At 37.4% G+C, this 23,535-nt stretch overlaps 1 protein-coding gene across 2 annotated transcripts in view; it reads right to left on the bottom strand.

Moving 5' to 3' along the window:
• The window catches only part of LOC132101526 (multiple epidermal growth factor-like domains protein 11), a 106,404-nt gene that overhangs the window by 63,178 nt on the left and 19,691 nt on the right, over window positions 1-23,535 (bottom strand). The window contains exons 2-6 of one of the 2 annotated variants that reach the window (XM_059506558.1): window positions 21,266-21,397; window positions 18,911-19,034; window positions 16,104-16,205; window positions 15,468-15,568; window positions 7,185-7,277 (exon numbers count right to left, since the gene is read on the bottom strand). In XM_059506558.1, the coding sequence (XP_059362541.1) occupies window positions 7,185-7,277; window positions 15,468-15,568; window positions 16,104-16,205; window positions 18,911-19,026 (412 nt within the window). In that variant the 5' untranslated portion in view covers window positions 19,027-19,034; window positions 21,266-21,397. The remainder of the gene's footprint in view (window positions 1-7,184; window positions 7,278-15,467; window positions 15,569-16,103; window positions 16,206-18,910; window positions 19,035-21,265; window positions 21,398-23,535) is intronic. The other variant, XM_059506557.1, reaches the window with a different exon arrangement.

The following is a 23,535-nucleotide window of genomic DNA, read 5'->3' as shown; positions in this document are numbered from 1 at the left end:
CACATTTCTACAGGCTTTTTAGAGAGACTGAAACGAAAAGAGAAATGCTGACTAGATTGGATCAGACAGTAATGTCACAACACAAGTGTGACTATTGTGTCACTATTGCTTTGTCAGTTACAGATCATTTTGATATGAACGTACAACACAGCAGTGTCCATCTATTATTTTAATTATGCAAAACTGTTGAATGTGCCATACCTCTCAAAACATGTTTCAAAGAAAGGGTGGAAAACAGGATAGAAATTACCCTAATTACTACTAAAATATGTTTTTTGATGTAAAAAGATAAAATCATTGGAGAGGCATGGAATTCGCCACTGAAAGATCAAGTTTTGACATTTTGATTTAAGTTGCGATGATATGGAAATAGCAGAAGATCTTTCTTTTGTATTGTGAGGAGAAGTTTTGGTTGGAGCTAAACTCTGCAGCGCATTGGCCCTCCAGGACAAGAGTTGAGGAACCCTCATTTAATGTTTTTTCACTGTACATACAAACTCCAAAAATTATTCAAAAAGCAAAAGATATAGTAAGCAAAACTAGGGTCCTATTATTTCTACGATGCGTAAAACTTCGACGGAATTGCAAAGTCATAATAATAGAATTTACTGTATAACGTGGAATGTCATGGAATTTGACAAATTTTGGATGAATCTGTGAATATTAAGCTGCAAAAATGCTATTTAAAAATGAATTCTGCATGTTCTGCGTGTCTCTGTGTGATTGAATGGTGATGACACGCGGTACCAGAAAAAGTATTTACCAGAAAAATTCAAATACACAACAAATGAAAAATAAATAAATAAATAGTTTTTTTCATGAAATCAATTAATTAAAGAAGCTTTTGAATATTAAAATTTAATCAAACCATTAAAATGGAATCCCGAAAATTACATTGTTTAATAAATCGTGTAAGTTTTAAGATTTCAGTTAATTAGACATGCTTTCTGATTCATTATTTTTAATTTAACTGTTAAAATGGAATCCAGAAAACGAAATTGTGTACGTTTTATGATTTCAATGAATTAGACATGCTTTCTGTAATCATTAATCATTTTCCCATTAAAATGTAGAAGAAAAAAAAACTGAATTAGAAAATAAATAAATAAAACAAAAAACTGAATTTGGGAAGATTTATAGGGCCTATAAAACTAAAATGTATACTTATTTAAATAAGTGTAAAATGTAAACAAGAAAAACCCTTTTAATAAGATTAAAAAAGCTGATATACAGTACAGCTAATACCAAAATAAAACGAACCAATCCATTAATTCATGATTAAATCATAATAGATCTATAAATCAAAATTAAAAACAAACTTACCATAACATCAAACTTACCATAACATCAGCGATTAATTTAACGAAAAGTAAAATCAATAAATGGCCGTGTCACCTGCACTGCAATTACCTTTCCAATTATTCCAAAGGTGTACAGTGAGGTTCAGGTCACACTCTGTGCAGATCAGTCAAGTTCTTTCACACTCTGTAAACCATTTATTTTTGCACCTTATTTTGTGCACAGGGGGACGGTCGGTCATGCTGGAACAGAAAGGTATTCTACTTATAGCAATGGCTGAAAACCCATTAATTAGAAGCAGATTTACACATACCTTTTGGCCACCATGTAATGTATATGTATAATGTATACATCTCCTTTCCTTACTCTCTTACATAAAGAGCCTCACACATATATACATAAAACAAAGGCAATGAAGCTCTTATGAGTGTGAGCTGAGAGCACTTCCTGGTGCGAAGTGTCTGTATTTGGAGCTTTTGAGAGCACAGCAGCAGCAGTGCTGAGAGATTAAAGGAGGCAAAGAGAGGAGAGAATAGGGAATGAGAGAATGATTTATTTAACTGCTTTGTAGATGACAGAGGAGAGTCGGCGAGAGTGTGTCCTTCTTTCCTGCCAGCTTTCCCTTCTTGCCCTCTCTTGAACGCTGAATAGGTCTGCGATTTCTTTGTGGTGTTTGCTTCTTCTATGTAAATTTTCATCTCTCCCTTTTTCCCCCAACTTTAATCACTCCATCCATCTGTCGCATTTAATCCAATTCAGTTAAATTCAAAGTTCAGTTACGTTCAAGTCGCTCTCTCACTTTGACGCCGTATCATGTCAACATACTTGTGCGGATCTGGAATGGCACCATCTGTTTGAGGGCCTCTGTTGATAAATGAGGTGTCGTGAGCAGGTGAGCCCCGAGGCCCCCCGCGACCCCTTCCCTTGCACTTCTCCTTCCTTCAAACCTGCACACGTTTCTTTCACATCATCACAACCTGCACTTATGCGGAAAAATTGGCTCCTAAACACTTCCCAAGACAACTGCCATTAGAAGTCATTAGTTGAGAGTGAGCTGCATAACTACCATCACAACCTGACTCAACCAAACAGTCAGTCCGAGGGACTGCATCACAGTACGTACATTCCCATCTGAAATGAATCAGCTGAATAACAGTATAGAAGATAAAAGGTAAGTGAAGTGTTAAAAATAAGCACTGGTTGCTATGATTTGTACATGAAAGCTGATCACTCTTAAACCGCTTATTTTCACCTAAAATGAAATAATGTTTTGCTCAGTTGCCAATAGGTCCTGCTGTTTGTTGCCATGGCAGTCAAGCTGCCACAGAACCTGACAATTAAATTCTGCCATGCAAATGTCCCACTCTACACCCTGACTGGGCAATGTGGGGGAAAAAATCATGAAATATTGTGTAACTTCACAGGGAATCTCATTAGCACTGCGCACAGTTCACAGTTTAAAATTTGCAAAAAAATACATAAAATTAATAAAATTCTAAAATAATATTTACATACATTTAATCTACAAACAATTGATTTGTTTTATTTCAGTAAATACAGTATTTAATGGAATTAATATTACTGAAAAGGACAGACGAGACAAAATAAAATTGGAAAAATATTAAAAACAATTATTTAAATATATATATATATATATATATATATATATATATATATATATATATATATATTTCAAGCAAGCAAAATAATATAAGAAAAGTAAAGCTGTCATTTTTAAGTGAGCATAAAGTGAAGTGAAAAGATAAACAGCCTGAAAACCTTTCAAATGTTTTGATGCCAAGCATCCACCAATTTGACAAAAAAAGATTCAAAGAATCATGTGAGACTGAAATAATGTCTGCTGAATTAAGTTTTGGCAAGACAGAAATAAATTACATTTCAAAATATAATATGTTTTTAATTCTAAAAACATATAACACAATATTACTGTTTTACTCTATTTTTTATTAAATAAATGCAGCTTTGGCTGTCCCCAATTTGAAAACCCCAGGCTTACAAAATATTACAGTATTGGTTGCTTGTTAATAGTCCTATGTGTAAAGTAAATGCTTTTGACCTGCAAACATCAAACATAACTAGAACATGCATACATCAGAAAATGAACACCTACTGTATAGAGGCAGCTTTGCCTCCCCATTTCAGACTTTCACTGCATGCCACTGCTACAAATGCTGTCCCATGCCCTGAACAAATACATTTGATTGACTGCGCTAAACCAGAATAAAATATATATGCATGTATGTTGATGTGGGTGTAGCACTCATTTCCATGTTTATTCATATTTAATAAAAGCTTTGGGCCAAGCTGGCATGCATGTTTCAGACCATAATGACAAACTAGAAAGATTTTTGCTTTCTGCCATCATAAAGACTGCAGCTGCTGAGATACTGTATCAAAATCTATTACTCAACATCCATCCTCACCCCAGGCTAATCAATATGAAATAGAGAAATCTGAAGATGCATTCTGGAAAAACTCCCCAAACCAAGCATTCTCTTTGGTCCTCCAGTCCAGCTTTAATTCTCACGCTTTGAACAAATTATCAAATAGAATGAAACTCTGTTGCCAAAGCAGCAGAAATAAATTTGAGACTGGAATCTGAAATAGACTGTGTCAGACAAGTGCTTCACTGTAAGAGCATAATTCGGATTTGTGTGAAAGCATTTATGTCGCCGATGACCTTGCAGTGACTTTTAGCACCTGAAGCTTCCGGGACGGTCCGAGGTTATATCTCGCATTTCCAGTCTGACAAATGTGATGGCTACATTGTCTTTAGGCAATGGCAGATTGACCTCAGCGGGAGTGAAATGACAGGCCTCTTCTACTCACCTCCCTCCCTCTCTTTCTCATTCTTTCATTTCATTTCTATCCCTTCATCCTGGGTGATAAGCTCCACCTTCCAGTTTTCATTTCTGACCCAAATAGCAGACTCCTAGTGGGTGCTGCTCCAGTAATGCCAGCCAGCCTCTTTGATGCTGCTCCAGAGCATCAGCGCAAAGCTCGTCACTTCAACTCTCAAGCTCTTCAGTTGCCCAAAAGCAGCTCTGTTTTTCATAACCATATCATCCCTATTGCTTAGCATTATCCTATATACTCCATTCATTCAGCATGCACATAATACTCGGCTTTATCTCACTCTCATACCTTCTCATTGACTCAACCGGGAGGCATTTGTGCCAGTGACCCAAAGCCCTGATTGTGATTAACGATTTATGACTATTTGTCTCTATTCGCTCGCAGGATCCTGATGACAGAATCCACCCCAGGACAGTCGACGTTCCCAGCACTCATGAAAGAGAGAGGGAGAAGAGAAATTTACATTGAATGGCCAAAAAAAAAGATGCACCATTTATGTACGAGTGAAAAAAGAGGTCAGATTTAATTTAAAAATTGGCTCCCATTTCTCATTTGTACAGATGAAAGCTCATAAATGAAAAAGCCTGGCCAAACGCCCGGTATGGAAATACGAAAGTTATGAATAATGCTTCTGTCTCAATCACCAGGTCTGTTTTAATAAGGTGGATTTGTACGGAACAGCAGCTGCTCAGAATAAATGAGTGGTCCTCACACAGAGATACTCAGGGGAGGATCTTGAGCTTTAGAGGTGGGTTCCTTTCCTCTGTTGCCCACCGAGGAACCCTGCTAAAACTCATGTGTAAAGTGTAATATAGAAAATCGGTCTAGGTCATTAGTGCCTTTTAGTGTCTTTGCCTCCTTTACTGTGGCTGGTGCCTCCAAAAGAAAGCTGCTGATTTACAGACTGTTGGTAATCATGAAATGGCTCCTTTGTTAATGAAAATGCCCATAGAGCCATGCACAACCTTCTGCAGCCATCATTCACCGGCAGCGAGTGAACCACAACCAAGCTGGAAAACTTAATGAATCGGGTCAAAACACACATCTTGAATGAGAACATTAGCGTCATGTCCATTGACGAGAGCTTGTGCATCAGTTATCGATGCTGGACTAAAAACAACTAAGGACATTATTAACGTGCCTACATCAGCACAGATCAGCAAGGTCAAGAAGTTTGCACCCCTGCTGTTCCTCACATGAAAGAGCTTTAGTTTGTTGTCCCTTTTTCCTTCAAGTTTCTCAACACATAAATATTAAACAAGTCGATACCGCTTTCTCTCTCAACCTCTAGTCTCTCCTACTACCTGCTTTTTCATCATTTAGTTGATTAGAGAGTCAATGTCGATGGCTTCCTATTTTGTCCCGCAATGTTTCAGCCATTGAGGTAAAGGCCTGTTAACCAATTCATCTTGAGGATCCAATGACAGTCTGTTTGTTTTTCACATGCAGATTGATTCTACCCTGTGCACTACTTATCATTTTAATTATGATAAAGACCATTTCAGCAAGTACTGGGGCAAGAAAACAGGCCAGCTTCGTCTAATCCATCTATCCATTCACCTGTCCACCCACCCCATCCATCCATCCCACCTCCATCAAACTATCAATCCAGCAATCAACCCATCTATTCAACCATCCACTCTTCTATTCATTGGCCCATCCATCATCTATCACCCTGACTAGCTTTGTATTGAATAGGGTTGGAACAACTAATCAAAAAAACTGATAAACAATAATCAAAATAGTCAACAATGAATTTAGATTAGATTTTAAAGTAGTAGTAGTAGCAGTTTTACAAAAATAACAAAAACTGCAAAAATGGCAGAACATGCAGCAAGACACAACATACTTTTTACTGTTATATTGATTTTTCTGAACAGTTTCTTGCATTAAGCAAGCAATTGTTGCTGTCACTTTCAAACTTTAAATACTTCACATGACAAGCTTGTCAATCAAACAGAGAAAAAAAAGCACAATTATTTTTGACAAAACAATTCATCATTGGATTGAATTTACATCCTATACATGAAGCAAGTAATTTGATGTTGTAATTGTGGTCTGTATAATGTATGTAAAACACTGAGTGCAAATAAATGTGTAAAATTAATGATAAAAGCCAGAAAAAAGCTTTTAGAAATAAAATAATGATTATTTATATATATATATATATATAATCATTATTATATTTCTAAAAGCTTTTTTCAATATACATACATACACACACACACACACACACACACACACACACACACACACATTTTAATATTATTTTTTTATTACACAGCTCTCTGGAATACTAATTCAAACACAGCTACCATCATTTTGCATATTTAATTTAAAATGAAACCAGAGGAATTCAGTATTAATAGTAGGCTTGTGGTAATATTGTAGAAGTGTTCATCTTGTTGCCATAATACCACTTTTATAGATTTAAGGTAATAAATAATTAAGATTTTAAAATGCCTCCTTCTCAAATAACAATTCAAGTCCTCAAGTACATTATGCCTTAAATGTCCGTCTTGTATAAAGTTTGTCTATGTTCAATGCCATTTGTTAGGAACAGTGGTTCTTTTTTGGCATATTTGGTTTTAAAAAGCTAAGAAAATATTTCAACTAATTTTTCAACTATTTTCTGTATATTTATTTAATATGTGGCAAGTAGCTATGTAATAAGCTGGATAATACACTATTTTGGGGACAATTAACAAATTGACAGAACATGGAATAATTCCATAGTCAGAGAAATAACTCATCAAAATAGTTTTTTTTTCCACTCAGAGCTTTAGCTGAAGTAGTAACTTGTTGATTGCACATCTCATTTGTCCTTCATGATTTCCAGCTTTACTTTTTAATACAGCTGGCAAAAGAAGAGAGGGGAGCGAGTAAGTGAGAAACATGGTAGCTTTGCAGTGGTGTCTGGGGACTGATGCAGCCATTAACTATGTGAGAGTGAGAGGGCCTTAATGAAGTGAACTGTGCTCTCAGAGTTAATGAGAGAGTGAACTCACCACTAGAGCAGTCCAGTCCTCCCCAGCCTGGCTCACACTGACATGTATCAGGAGACACACACCGACCATGGGCACACTCCTCGGTACATCGTGCTATCAGAGAGAAAGGAACAGGAAGACAAAGAATGCTTTAAACACAGCAGAAATAGAAAAGGATTCTGGCAAAACACTTTGCAGAGAGTAAATGGAGCTTGAGGTCCAAACACAAATAAGTTGTTGGATGGATCTTGCATAAGACAGGAATGTGAATTAGCACAGGATGCTATCCAGACACTGCAGGTCTGGACCTCCCGCAAGACATAATTTAGCTGCCCGCAAATGTCTGCTGATGTGCTGATATGGAGGATAATGACTACACTGGCCATTTTCCAAAGATGGCTGTCACCGATGCCTCCTCGCTAGTGCTGTCGAACACAGCAGAGTAAAGCACTTCTTATGGTCGCACGTTTAAAATACTCAATCTGACCACAAGCTAAATGATTTCTTAAGAGATTGAGCCCTTGGTCAACATCTCAGTTTATAACGTGAACCAGTTGTTCAGAGCAAAACGAGCCGACGTAAGCAGCCACAGCCACAAGGAAACAAGCTGTAAATCCCTCGAAATTTGATCAGCCTGCACTTTGCCACAATACTCTAACGCAGCGCCAGCCAGCCTTCGTGCTGTTTACCAAGTGTGCAGTTTTCTTGATCATTCCTATTGAACAACACAGCATCCAATTGATTGTCTGTAGCATTAGTATTCCTGCCCTGGCCCTCGCATTCAGTCAGATATTTGGATTCGGACGCGTAATAAAATGACCTACATGGAGTTTTTGCCAGTCTTCTTTTTTTTACTTTTTCAGGATGATGAAAAAGATGAATTAGAGGGAAAATATGTTAGCGTTAAGAATGAATAATGCTTAAGGTAGTGAAGGTCACCTGGCCAGCAGGACTCAAACCGACAGGCTCTTATCGGAGTCAGGAAACAGTCGACCCCCAAAGCTTCTGGAACAATCCACTTTGATTGGAATCAGCAGTGACTCTCCAAGTATAGGAGGAAGAGAGCATGTACTACTAGAGATTTAAGCGTGAAGAAGGTAACCAAAACGTGTCAGATGCTATGGTATGTCCTTATCTTTGACCATGAAATATGTGAAGGTTGGTTATAAATAACAGAAAGCTAATGTGGCCAGTCATGCATTCCGTTGAAAGAAACCTGATAAACACAATGTGATGACCAGCATTTATCTTGTCCGGTTAATACACATATTATGATTCTCTTGGAAAACAGTGAGAGAAGTCTCCCCTAACCTTTTCTAACCTAAATACAAGCTCAAAAGGTAATGAATTCAGGTTCTCATAAAGTGTTATATAGCAATACAGTGGAGTGCGTGCTAATCTGAATAAATCAATTCAGAATGAACTAAGGGATTGGTACTTGGGCTTCTTTCCCCCCCTTCTACTCCAATGTGTTCCTCCAAACCACACAAGAGCCACTCAGTAAGGAGCTATATTTCAAGTTCTGTCACGTTCACAGGAGCCCCGAAGTATGACACAAATCTTAAATGTCAACACTTCGGGAACAGTGAATTATTTTGGCAAAAGCTGCCCACACATTTCGTGGTGCTTATGATAATCTGGTTTTTACCAGTAAATTGTTTTGAAATAGTACAATGCATTCTTATACGGAGGGAAAGGGCTGCAGATTTCTTATATTTTTAAGTATGAAAAAGAGTAAGATTTTATGCATTTAAAATGCACTGTACACAAATTAAGGTTTCTATATGAATCAGCTATGGATACTTTTATACCATGTGAAAAGAAATCTTAAAATGTTTAATTTTCACACTCCCACTAGTTACATTTTTCAATTAACCATTAAATAAAAACCATTAGTTATATACAGTACATGCATATGTACATATACACTAATAATAGAATAGTGACTAGGACATTAGCAATTCTTCACAGATCAAACAATATTTAAAGTATTTACTTTGACTTTTCTTTGTTTTATTATGGGGCAAAATTGTTGGTTGTCATGGAAATGACAGCACAGCTGTCTGACAATAATGATAAAAATGTAAATATTATAATGGATTTTCATAGCTAAAATCAGAATAAAATTGAGTCTGGATTAAAAAAAAAATCTACACCTCACAGTGAATGTGACCTTCACATATCAAAAAGAAAGAAAACTCAACTCCACAAAAGTGCCAGAAGTTGTTTGTATGCAGACATTGCAAATTACCTTCTTGTTTGAAAAAGTTGAAAAGAGCCTCTCAGAATGAATTTAAACATTTTTGTCATGCAAATAAATCACGCTCATAAGAGTGAATTAATGTGTGTGCATGTTTTGATTCTGGCACACACTAAAGCTGGCTGTATTAGGTAAATGATGAGGCAGGACTTGCCCTCATTCCAGGCCAGCACGGCTATAGATTATTGCTCTTTCAGCCTTCACCTGGGCCCTCAATATTGGACATAAGCACAGGAAGGGGATGGGAGAGAGGGAGAATCCCAAATACCCAGAGGAGGGTGCTTAGAGCAGAAATGCTCCACACACAGAAAATGCTAAACCTGCCACTGGCAAATAATGCAGTATGGATTTACACAGCACTGAAAACCTGATATTCAAGCATGCCAGTTCTCCTCCATCTTAAGAAAAAAAAAAAATCCTTCGCATTTTTTGCTGACAAAGACATCAATTTGACTTCTTGAAATCAATGAAGCCACACAACGTGCTCAAAAGCGAGGTTTAAAAAACTCTGGTGATGAAATGATTGATTTTTGTTACAATCAGCAATTTCTGATCAGACAACAGAGACGAAATGCTAATTTGTCAAATCTTTTCAGCAAATTAAAATTAATTTATGTAACGTAGGTGAAAGGATAAAGCGTGCCTTCTCCCGAGAGCTGAATTGATGTGCATGTCTATAATACTTCAGAAAATAGGTCCTGCATTTTAATTAAAATTCAATGAATCTTCTTCCTTCCACACAGAAAAAGTCTATGTCTGCAGGCTGTGGTGAAAAATTACGTCTTTCATTTCGATAAAAGGCTAATCTCATTACACACTGGCGTTATCATACCGTGTAACAATAGAGCTAATTGTAATTGGCATGCATTATTACACCGAATACTCGTCCGGCCAAAGATTTAAACATACAGTTTGACAATCAGTCAATCATTTAACACCCTAAATAATCCAAGGTTATTACTATATGCATTTATCATAAAGGATCTGCTTTATATCCTAGTACAGTGTATTCATTTTAAATAACAAACCTAAAACAGGATTTGCAATCAAATATCTAATCCATCATTAAAACTAAGACGTGAATTCTACTTTGCGGTGGTGCATGGGACTTCATTAGAGCATCTAATTCTCCAGCAAGAAGCTGCAGCATGCACATAGCATCATTAATACTGCATCACTAACTATTTGAGACTCCTCTGACCAGATGGTGTAAACTGCTTTGGCCCCAAGTACGGCTTCCCTCTGCAAAAGCAAAGTCATTTTTGCTCAGTATGAGCAAGATCGCCTTCTCAACATTACACGCAAATAGTCCACACTTGCAAAAACAGTTGCTAGTGTTATGAGAGGAACAGATTCACTGGCTTTCTTCACTACTAAGTCCACTGACAGTTTGGGATTGATAGGAGTAGTGCATGCAGGTTAAATGACTCACATGATGCGGGAACATAAAACAAGAGAAAGTCTTGTTTGATTGACCTCCCTGTGGACACAGAAGGCAACCCGCAAACATGTTGCCTTCAAAGCGACTAGGCTGTGTTGGTTTAGGCCATTAATGAATTATGCCTTTAAAATGCAGCCAATGCACAAGGGACTGATTCAACTAGGAAAGCAGCTCATAAAAGGCCCATCCGAGAGGATAAACCCTGAGGTGTTCCGACTGAGAAGAAAAGCAAAGATACACATACATGTAATGAAAATGGCTTTAATAACTTCTCTTGTCCCGGCGAACTTAACATAGCTAGTTCTACAAAGCTTTTAATCCTGCCAGTGAGAGCAGTAGGATTATTCACAGAGCAGATACAGCAAAAAAAAAAAAGAAAAATGAAAACCCACAGACCTCTCTAAGGTGACCACACCATTGCACAAAAACACCTTATTAGACTTCTTGCTAGCACCTCACATACAAGGTTAAATTATACCAGGAAATTAAATGAAGTCGGAACAAAAAAATGAATGCCTAGATTAATAATTATTTTTAACAATTTACATTTGTTGAAAACTTTGTACAGAGGTATTTCTTCACTCATGGTTGTACAGGTAACAAATGTCGGTCGACAAGTTTGGCCTGTGCACTATTTACTATACGTCTAACAAATATAGGCAAAAGTGTAGAAATTAAAGGGGTCATATGATGTGATTTAAGATTTTCCTTTCTATTTGGAGTGTTACAAGCTCTTGGTGCATAAAGAAGATCTGTAAAGTTGCAAAGACTAAAGTCTAAATTCCAAAGAGATATTCTTTATAAAAGTTAAGACTTGTCCACGCCCCCTAAAATGGCTCATTTAAACACGCCCCCACATCTCTACGTCACTATGTGGGAAGATTTGCAAAATGCCACCCAAATGTTCACGCAAAGAAAGAAGGCGTTGCTGCCAGGGCAATTTCATGGAGAAGCTGTGTGTTTCATTGCGAAAGTGAAACTACTTTGTTTGACCTTCCAAAAGAGCATGATATCTGCTTCGTTGATCCGTGCTGGTCGCTGAGAAAATACATTAACTTTGTGCTGTGGATCGCCGGATTGGCTTTCACTGTGGAGGAAGTGGAGTTCAGCCACAACCCCCGGCCGCTCCTTCATCGAATCCGAAGGCCGTTCCACGTTATAGCCGCCAGCTGCTGCTCATTCTAGCCGTGGGCCATTCCTCACTTTAGCCCCTGGCTGTTCCTCACTCAGGCCATGGGCCGTTCCTCACTCTTTGCAAGGACAGTCTGGTACTTCTGACTCATGGTATGTAAGTAGGTTAACATATGTAAAGGATTTGCCACTTGATGACTCAATAGCGAGTTTTGAGCAGTGTAGAGTAGCACTATCATGATTTTATGTTTATGTGGCAATATGCAAAGCAACATGTAAAAAGACAGTATAAGTCATTATAATCAGTAATTATGTCCCCACTGGATGCAACAACTGCCTCATTAGTAATGGGTTTTATTGCTTTTGTACTGTCATGCCGGTGTTCTGACCGGGACACACCATAACAGTATATGTTGAGGGGTGTAACATTTCCATCAAATGCTTAAAACGTTTGGCCAATCACAACGCACTGGATAGCTGGCTAATGTAAAAATCGAGCCTTGTAAAAATCAATGCATTTCAGAAGGCGGGGTTTAGAGGAGAAACAATAACGCACGTAAAAGACTGACATGGAAGATAACTTGTTGAATAAAGTTGTTTTTTTTTTCTTTGCGCACAAAAAGTATTCTCGTAGCTTCATAAAATTAAGGTTGCACTCCTGATGTCACATGGACTATTTTAACGATGTCTTTACTAACTTTCTGGGCCTTGAATGTGGTAGTGTCTTTGCTGTCTATGCAGGTTCAGAAAGCTCTTGGATTTCATCAAAAAATAACTAGATTTTTTGGTTTTCTGAAGATTAAACGGTTTGGAATTACATTTTGTGAAATTTTTTTTTTGGGTGAAATACTTTATCCCTTTAATATTCACAATAAACAATTCTTCCGCCAATTAATCAGACTAAAAGTTTGCATGTTAGGTAGACTTATTGTGCAAATGATCAACTGATTTGATCTATTTTACCAATCAGATTTGGAACTACTCGTTTTATAAAGTATATTTTAGTCAACTCCATGTTCAGCCATGATTTAAACAGCACAGAGGCAATAAACATACCATGAGGTCACTGAGGGGAAACAATTTTGCCTACCATCTTCTCCACAGATGGTGTGGTTCCATTACAGCAACAACTGTTAACATGAAATTGTTGCAGCTATTGTGTGGTAATGAGAACATTATTGATTATTGTCATTGCCTTCTCCCACTTAGACCACCAGACAATGTCAAAACTGATCCCTATCCCAGCTGCACCTAATCCCATGGTTGTTAGCAGTGCCTTCAGGCTACAGACAGAGCTGGACACAATCCCACTCAATAAGGACAGAAACACAAGATCAACTTTATCTTCAACAGACCATAGTCACTCTCATTCAGCCATAAAAAAAATTCCTGTTACTAGAGGTCATTGTTGAAACCTCCTCCTTTATATAATGACCTTTAGTAACGAAAGAACAACACCTGGTGAACAAGCTGTTGATTTACAAGAGGGTTACAATGCATGTATTACTCTCTTTTTTCACTTATTGTTCAATATTATAAATTTCATTAAAAAAAATTCAAGAGGATTTGGTCATTTGGTCAATCAGTTTAATTATAACAACTGAACAATAGTGAACCCCAAAATTAAAATAGCATCTTCATTTACTCACGTTCAAGTATTTATTTTCGTATTTTTTTCTGTGCAATTCAAAATTCAAAACCTTGAAGAATGCTCATGGTGCTCTCTTCCATTATATGATATTATATTATATAAGTAGATAATCAAAATGTGTCGGGGGGAGTGGACAATGGACATTGTGCTGTAAATAACTTTATTATGTTCCACCACAGAAATGAATAGGTCTCGAAAAAAGTGATGGTGAGTAAATGACAGAGTTTTAATTTCTGGATGAATTAATCCTTTTAAAGCTAAAAAGAGTAACTGTGTGAGCAAATATATCAATTAAATAACTGGTTGGAATATCAAATTGCTCAATACCTGCTGTCATGAGAGCGAGGTGTGAAACCGAAAAATGAAAAATGTCCTTGGATCATAAAAAGTGTTTTCTGTGGCATATGTAAATGATTAGGCTTTTAAATCAAACTACAAAGACTGACTATGTTGTTTAGGTCCCTGTGACACGACGACAGCAAAACAGCTGCTGGGTCTCATGGCTCCTTCTATGGTAACGTGTAAAATTTTCTTTGATACGGTGGAATTAAAATGAAAATTAATTATGAATTAGTGTGAATTCATATAGCAGCATCGCAGGTTAGTAATCAGCATTTCAACCATCCACACCGTCTGCAGCTCATCCTCTTCTCTTCATAACATTGAACGGAACTAAAGTTTTATGATTCCTGCAGAGTTGAATATCACAGCGGCCCATATCACAATTTAATGTAGGCTGTTAATTTCTTTCTTTCTCATGGGAGTCCATTTAAAACGCACAGGCTGAAGAATTACATGACATTATGCTTATTAACGTCAAGATGCTTTAGTAGTGGACACCGAGTTGAGACTGAATAAATTTATCATAACCTTACATATTTAAAGCCTAAAAACATGACCACAGGTATTAGTTTCATGCAGACATAGCTGTCCATAGTTAGCCATCCATCCAGAAACAGACATCCATCAGAAGGCCCGTCCCTTCCCTCTTGTTAATAATGCCAAGTAGCTGTGAGGGCATCAAATCCCATTTGCTCTTAAGCTACGTGTGCTGATTTTTATCCTCTCCCTGGAGCTTGGTAAGACTGTCATTTACCTCATCACCTTGACACGGTCCTGTGCGAGGTCCTTTCAAGCAGAGATTTTTGCATATTGTCAAACAACCACTGGACTGTTTGAGCCAAAGGTCTGAGCTGACTGACAGGATTCGCTCACTCGTGATTAAAACACATTAAAGAATAATGAGTCTGGTCTACACAATCACCAATCCTGAGAAACAAAACACGCATTTACAGTCTTGGCAGCGCCAAAAGACAATAAACTAGTATAAAAGCTGACATTTTTGACATTCACTGCTCATAAAATAATCGCTAAAATCTATCATTCAGACCACAGAAAAGGACAGTTGTTATTTCCTTAATTAGCGTATTATCTCCAGAACGGGAGGAATTAGGACAATGTATTTGCAGTGAATCACTCAAGATTTTTTTTTCTAAAAATGAGCGATAACTGAATGCTATTAACACCGTTGTAATGGCGTACTGGCAGTGTTAAAACGGAAAATATGAGCAAACCCAATATGAGTAGGACCAGTAATGAAAGGCACAAATTATGCCTAGAATATGCAGTTGCAAAAATGCCTCAAAGATGGCTGAGATTTTGATGAATGCCTCCAGAGAAAGGAGCGGGGTTCAAGGCTTAAGAGGACATTGCTCAAGCAGATGAATGCTTTTATTGTGCTCATAACCACTTGCAAGAAACAGAAATTGAACTGTGCTGATTTAAGAGGAAATAAGCGAGTGAAATATGAAAGACACTCACGGACACACAAGTCTCCGCTCTCGAAGTAGCCAGGACAGCATTGAGAACGCCGGCGGTACATGGTCCTCACCCCACGGCGATAAGCTGTCTTGTAGCTGGTCCTGAGATGCAAAGAAATACACAAACATTCAAGAGAAAGCATGAACATCAATAAACCAGGCAGGTGAACTCCACAAGGGCAGAGAGACAAGGACATTATGGTATGCACCTGGCTAGTGTAACCGTTAGCTTTTCTATTTGTGTCTAATCCAAGCTACACCCTAGAGGTGGAAAGGGAAGAAATAAACATAATTAAAGTGAGCTAAGGAAAAGTTTCCACACTCAGTGAAGGACAACTTGCCTCTGAATGCAACGTTGCAGCACAGTGACTCATTGAACCCACAGCTTTTAGCCGGGACACTGATGATAAAGTCTTTAATGCAGCAATTAAAACCAATGTAATGGCGGATGACAGTCAAACGGCCATTTCCATCCTGACTCTGACCACTACAATCACAGCTGGTAACATTAACACTTGGTAATAAAGACACTGGCACACCGGCACCTTGATTTTTATGTGTCTAGTAGGAGAGTGCTGCTTGTTGCCATGGAGCAGAATCATGACAACTGTAGTTCAAAGGTCAGGGTCATGCTCACCTGTGTCTGGTGCATTTAAACCAATTGAGGATGTCGGTGCACCTGGTGTAGTAGATCTGGTCAAAAGGATGAGCGTAGGACTCCTGAACAGTCACTGCATAGCTGAGAGAAAAAAAGACCAAGAAGAAATTTAAATCTCTTGTTCTTATGTAAAAATCTTTTTTTTCCTTTTGCTTTGTTGAAATCCATTTAGGTTCTCAAACCTTCAGACTTGAAGGCCCCCTCTGTAATGTATTAAATCACTGCATATTTTCCACTGTGTAAATTAAATACATATGTCTTCTTATTAAAACTACACAAGTGATTTAGTCAAGAGGAGTGAGATTTTCTCTTTTTTGTTGTTTGAATAACATGAATGACAGAATTGTCACTTTAAGAGCTTCCCAGGTCCAATATAGTGCTACACACGTGTTTTCTATCTCAGCTGTTTGCTTTCACTTAAGACCTACTGTGTTACCGAGGATACTTGCAAAGTCAAGCATTTTAACACATGTATTTAAACATTAAAGTCCTTTAAAGTCCATTTAGGTTTTTGCATAAACAGCAATAAACCTACCCCAAGAAACAGTCACTAAAGTAAAAAGTGGCAACTTGCCGTGGGGACCCCTACCTGAAATTGCCCAAACATGATTATGCTGCAGAGAGACAAAGAATTCTATGCTATGCTAGTCTGCTAGTCTCAAGTCTATAATTAACTGTACCGTGACGGTACTGTATCCAAAGAAACAAAACCATAAAATACTTAAATATAATATTCGGACAAGTATCCAACTATTTTGCTCAAAGTTCAAAACAACTTATCTCTAATAACAAGACTAGCATAATACTTAACTTCCAAGCTACAGTAGAAAAACAAGATGTGTTGTCTTCCTTAACTTCCTTGAAAAAACATTACAAAACTGTTGCCAACAAAATGACATAACAGCTCCGAAATATTCAGGGAAGCAATGCTAAAAGTCATTCATCTCTGCAGCCCTCTGTCCTCCTCTCTGCATAGGCAATTGCTCCTGCATATTTGTCATATCTGATAACACCATTTACAAACAATAATTTTTCAGGCAATAGGTTCAGTCAAAACAGATTGTGCTGGTCAACTGGATGCTGTTCTGCTTGCTTTATTTTAGCAACTTATCCCTACTCTCTCCCTCTCTCCCTCGCTCCCTCTCTCTCTCTCTCACACACACACACACACACACACACATATAGCTACTACAAGGTTAATAATAAGAACATCAATATTGTTTTGCGAGTTTAGTGACTGAATCTAATACCTGTAGGCAAGTGTAACCAGATCAACACTCCTTTACATCACTTTAGCTGTGCCATTAAAAGTGAATTCAGTTAATACAGGAACAAACAAATGTAAATCCCCTAAATCTCTGAGATAACAGAACAGAACTACACATTGTTTGTGTTTTTCAGCTAATCCAAACAGCTCGTAACCACTTACATCCCACCTTGTACAGAACAAAAGTTTATCCACTGAGATCAACTACATTTTCATCAAATATCCAATATCATTCTGACAAGTATGCATGTATTACAAAACAAGTTTTTTTTCAGCAATCAGTGTTGAAGATTGACCTAACACTCAACACTATTTTGAAAAAACTAAGCTACAAAAAATGTTTAGTCAAGTTAGTAGCCTGACGACTTACAGTACTAACTTCACTACATTTTTCTACAGCCCAGCCGTTAAATAGTGTCAGTTTTTATAGTAGCAGGTAGCTTGACAAACACAGTAAGTTATATTTAACATCACATTCAGTTGTTAAATTGGCAATGTATATAAGGGCACATATATAATACATACAGTTCAGCTTTTCATTTATGTCAGGAAAGTCCAATGCATTCTAGTGAATCAGTTTGTTTGGACCGTTCAAATACATGAACTGATTAAAAACAACTCACCAATTCACAAAATATTAAATGAAATGTTCAGTGCTATATATTCAACTCCGTTACATAGGGTGTATTCTAGTGTATTTACTGTAAATGTATTTGTTAAAGTTAGATGCAGTCACCCTAACTGAGATTGTCATATTTTATAGATAATTGATACAACTTTTTCAAAATAGTAGCTTGGCTGTAGATGAAGCTAGACGAGTAGCCAGTGAGCAGCATCACACCATTGTTTTTAAAGTTTAAAATGTAATTATATATATATATAATTACACACATATATATATATATATATATATATATATATATATATATATACAGTATGTAGAAGTGCCATCTGATATTCATCTAAAAGGTGCATTTTTATGAGGCTGCTTAGATCAGTAATTTTACTCTAATTGCAATGTATAGGTCGTTTTCTATGCAGTTAAAGTAAAATATCTGAACATAAATATAGGGGCCTGATAAAAATGCTCATTTTAGAAAAAATGTTTTAGACAGCATTTAGAAGCTTAAATTGTATTATAATTGTTCTGTTTGAAATAACAATACTATCAGTAATAGTAGCAATTTTAGTATTGTATAGTAATTAATCTGAATATTATTATTATTATTTCTCATTAAGTATCTATACAATATGTAATTTTTGTATACTAAATAAATTAATAAAAAAAAAATTTAATTGATTCATTAATTTATTACAGCCATTATTATAACATTGTCACAATCACTTAAAACTCAAACATTCAAACAGACATAAACCCCTTCTCCATTAAGTTGAAATCCTCTTTTGACCAAAACATTCGTCTGGCATGTCGGAGAGGAATAACTATGCTGTGAGAATCCCACAATGGCTAAATGGAAGGTAAAACGGAGTTTAACACAGGAGAGTGCCTCTCTCTCACCTCTCCCAGTGACTGCAGACGTTGGGGTCATCTGGGTTGAGGCTCCATGCACTGATAATGAGGCCCAGAACAGCCAGCACAGGCAGGGCTAATGGGTAGGCCCGTACCGGCCCCATGACTCCTCCTGAGAGAAAGAGAGTGAGAAAAAGAGTGAGAGAGAGTGAGAGAGAGAGAGAGAGAGAGAGAGAGAGAGAGAGAGAGAGAGAGAGAGAGAGAGAAAGAGACAAGGACACTTTTTGTCCTTTATCATTCTTCTGAATTGGAGCCCTTGGAACATTCTTGGAAGTGCAGTGAAAAGAGATTACTTTTTAAGAATAATATCAAGAAATGTTACAGGAATTTGATAAGCGTGTGACCGTGTGTCTTTGTTATCAGCTGACCGAAATGGGTGAATAACCAAACTGTGGTGGCAGATGGCTGATATAATAGTGTGAAATGTGTATAGGCTAATACAGTTTTATTAAAACAAATGAGACGTTTACAAATCTTTTTTTTTTTTTTTTTTTTTTTTTTACAAAATATTTACTTAATAATCTCAAAATGTCCAAATACTGTGGAATGCATTCATCTGGTCTTTATGCACATTAAATATTTATTCATATTTGAGTGACTGTGTATGTTCTGTAACACTTAGTACAGGATATTAGTCTCATGACAGTGACTCTTTAAAACCACACAGGGTGAACCGTTTGTTTAAACTGTCAGGATATTTCATTAGACACATGATGAGAGATGAGCATGTGTGTGATGAATTGACATGACAGAGACAGATGTAGAAGGGCACGTGAATGACACACTGCTCAAGCATGGGCCAGTGAAGCGTGAAAGCACTGATTATGTTAAACGGCAGGAGGCATCGCAGAAGGACACAAGAACAACAGTTTACTTGATTCTAGGCAACTCTAATGTATATGATGATAAAAGAAGCACTATTACAACCATTAACGTCCTGGTGAATGTGTTTGTGACATTATGATATTGCACTTTGTTTGGACTGTATACCGGATCTGATCTGATCTGTTCGCTTCACTCACTAGCCATTCTGAGAACACTGAAAGGTCTTCAGGGGTCATTCTTGTGTGAGAGAAAATCAATATTGATTTCACTTCCACTATATAACAGTTCATTCAAAGGCAGAGACTGAAGTCATGTTCATTTCTGTAAAAAGGTTAATTTACACAGTCACCCTTTGAAGGCTTCATATCATTCCACACTAGGACTGCAGCTGTAAGATATCTCTATTAGAGGAAAGCTGTTAGGATGTTCTGCTCAGCTGTAAAAACAGCTGTTACCTATAGTGAATCACTAAAATGACAGATTGGTGGTTAAAATGAATCACATGGGTTTCTTCTGTATTCCTAGGTGTACATGTACATTTTGGACGCTTGCATAGACTTTGAAATGTACAATAACTTAAAAGATGTAAAATCTTTATAAATCCTCTGATGATTGGTCAGAACCATAATTGCTAGAACCTTTACAAGGGTACCACAGAACTGATTTCAACTGAAACAAAACCATATAGTAAGAAACTTTAGGAACCTAGTATAAGACTTATTTATTGTCTTATAATTATCTTTATTTCCTCTTTATTTATTCGTAAATAAAATTCAAAATGTTCTAAGAAACTGTCAATGTTACAGTTGTTTACTGAACTGTGCGTTTCTATGCTGTCACAATGGTTCTGAAAGTCTATAGAAATCACACAGAACAAAGTGAGCCTCAAAAAAAAAAAAATAGTTTGAATGTATGAATTAAAGCTCAAACCTTTTAAAAGTAGTATACGTTGAAACTAGATCAGGAAGAAACAGCTCTTTAAAGTAGGAGCAAAAACCAATTGCAGCTTATCAAGTGGCTGTTGATTTGTCCTGCCAACCTTTTGACACAGTCCAATTTTAAAGAATGGCAGTTATTGACAACACTAGGTGACATCCAAATATAGGAGTAAATGTAGAATGTCTGCTATTAACATATGTGGATGGCAAAAACAATAAGTCATAAGGGATGATCAGACTACTTCTTCTGTAATGAATTCCATGTATTATGAATCACTGATTTGCACCGTAAGATCACTTAGCCTTTAATCAAAATGCATCTGCGGCTCTCTGTTATCCCCATAGACTTGCGGTGGTTCTCGAGCATGAAAAAGATTGTACTTTTGGCATGGCTTAAGTAGGAGTACCATAATGAGGCATCTGACATCAAATTATTCTGTGCTTCCTCTTGAAGTGCAGGTGACTCTAATGAACACTGATTTCTAAGAATTAAAGCTGCGTGGATCCGACCAGCATAATGGTGATTGCGAACGAGGAGAGACAGGAAGGAGCAAAGGCGATGGATCCCAGTCAGACTCACCTCAGACCACGGGCTACAATCCCTGGAGATGTCTGCTGTGGAAGATCACTGCTCGCCCGAACCAGACAACCAGACCAAAAGAGCTGGAGACCAGGCAGACCGATAATCAGGCTCAAAGCAAAAAGAGGGCACCTGGGTATTGAGAAACAGAGAGAAGAAACAGTTAGTGTTCAACTTCAGAACAAGAGAGCACAAGAGAGCGGGGAAAAGGTCTAAATGACAAAAGAGAATGAAAAGATTGAGGAAAAGGGACACTCAGGGAACTGACTCGAGCATTAGGAGCTCCCCAATGCAACAGCTGCTAAATCCCCAATATTAAATCTAAACTGCACTTCCAGTTTGGAGGGGATGCAACATCGGGCTCATTCGCCTCCTGCTCACACACATCACATTATCTTAAGAGCATGGAGAGTCAAAGCCTCTCATCGCCCCGCTAGCGCCACACGAGCATTCTCAACAAAAGCAAAGGGAGAACAAGCTATTCATGGCCATTAACGACACAATGACATGTACTGCCATGCCCACAGCTCTGGTCTAACTAGGGGCCTCGTATTCCTCAGCCTCATTACGCGGATCTTCATTATGCTTGCGTCGGGCCTTGGGTCATCTACGTGGGTTTCAGAAAAAGATGAGAAAAATAACACTGTGGATGCAAACAAAAGATTCAGTTTCCTCGCTGTCATCGAGATTCATTATTTATTCTCCTTCTCCTTCAGATTCAGAAGAGGCCGGGCAGAAAGCCGCAGGCGAGGACACAGAGTGGAACAAGAGCAGGAAGACGAGCTGGAAGCACACTGGAGGGGACAGGCTGTCTGGAAGTGACCTCTTCCACCGCTGTTCTGTCTACAAGCCGAAAAGTTCAGCAGCCAGCCTCTAAAAGCTACTGGGTCTTGTTTGTCTAAGTAGTCCGTGGAGCATCACTGAGAAACACGCAGCTTGAAGATACGAAGATGTGACGGAGGTGGAATAATCCACGACTCATGTTCTGTTGGATTTACATAAGAAGTATTCTTTAGAATCTCGCGGGGAAATTCTACGAACAAATGATGCTCTGAATTCTTCTGTTTATTAGTGGCAACAAGCCTAAGGGTGCAAAATGGGATTGCATATATTAACCCAACGAGGCCCACAGGGTGGAATGTACTGTATAGGCACATCACATTACAGACTCATTACAGAACATAATGAAGTGTGTAATAGAAATCTAACTGAATGAAAGGTGAGAGTTAGATTGAACCCAAAGTGGAATTTCCATTTAAAGAAGCTAACTCTGTAAATAATACAACTGAACACTTTATTATGACTGTATCTTGCTATCACAAGGCCACTCACATATATCGATTTACATTTTCGGCCACATAGTGCTGAATGGATAAATTATTTGGAAAAAGTATTTTATGCTCACCGAAGTTGTGTTTATTTTAACAAAATGCAGTTAAACATTTTTTTTAATATCTTTTCAAATGTAATTTATTTCTTGTGACTGCAAATCGATCCTTCAGAGAAATCATTCTAATATACTGCCTTGATACTCAAGAAACATTTCCTATTATTATCAATGTTGAAAACAGTTTTGCTACTTAATATTTCTGTGAACACCACAAGTCATTTTTGTCCAGAACACCTACATATCTTTACTGTCACTTTTGATAATCTTTAAAGTAAAGTTCACTGACCCCAAATTTTTGAATGGTATTGTAGGTTATATGCTTTGGACTGCTTGGTTTTTAATATTTATCGGTATCAGCCAGCATTCGATTTAGATGTTCTGATGCCTTGTATCATTTAAAATGACTCATTTTAGTTTTCAGTATTTTATTATTATTTAGACAGAACCGTATCGAATTGTAATATTGGCGATTTATCATAATCAAGCATAGCATGACAATAATGAATCGACTGAACAGTACAGAAACTATAATATCATGCATCTCTACTATTAGAGAGGTTACATTTGTTTAAAATACTACACCTCCATCACACTTCAAGATTAATCTTTGAATAAAACCTCTCAGACAAACAGCTTAGTGTTACTGAAATGACAAAATGCATTAGGCTCTGTTCTGCTGCAACGTATTTCAATGGTTGTAGTATTACATGACAGCCATGAAACAAATGGGTAACTAAAAGTATTTCATCCGAGACCGTGATACTGAAATATGAAGCCATACCATTTTACTTCTCATTAATGAGTCGGTGCACAAAGAACAATAACCTAAAACTCAGATCAATAAGGTGGGCCACACTGTGTATTTGTTGTCTCCTCTGCC

The sequence above is a fragment of the Carassius carassius genome, chromosome 23 (genome assembly GCF_963082965.1).
Source record: "Carassius carassius chromosome 23, fCarCar2.1, whole genome shotgun sequence".
NCBI classification, from domain to species: domain Eukaryota; kingdom Metazoa; phylum Chordata; class Actinopteri; order Cypriniformes; family Cyprinidae; genus Carassius; species Carassius carassius.
This window is presented reverse-complemented; position numbering and strand designations above follow the sequence as displayed.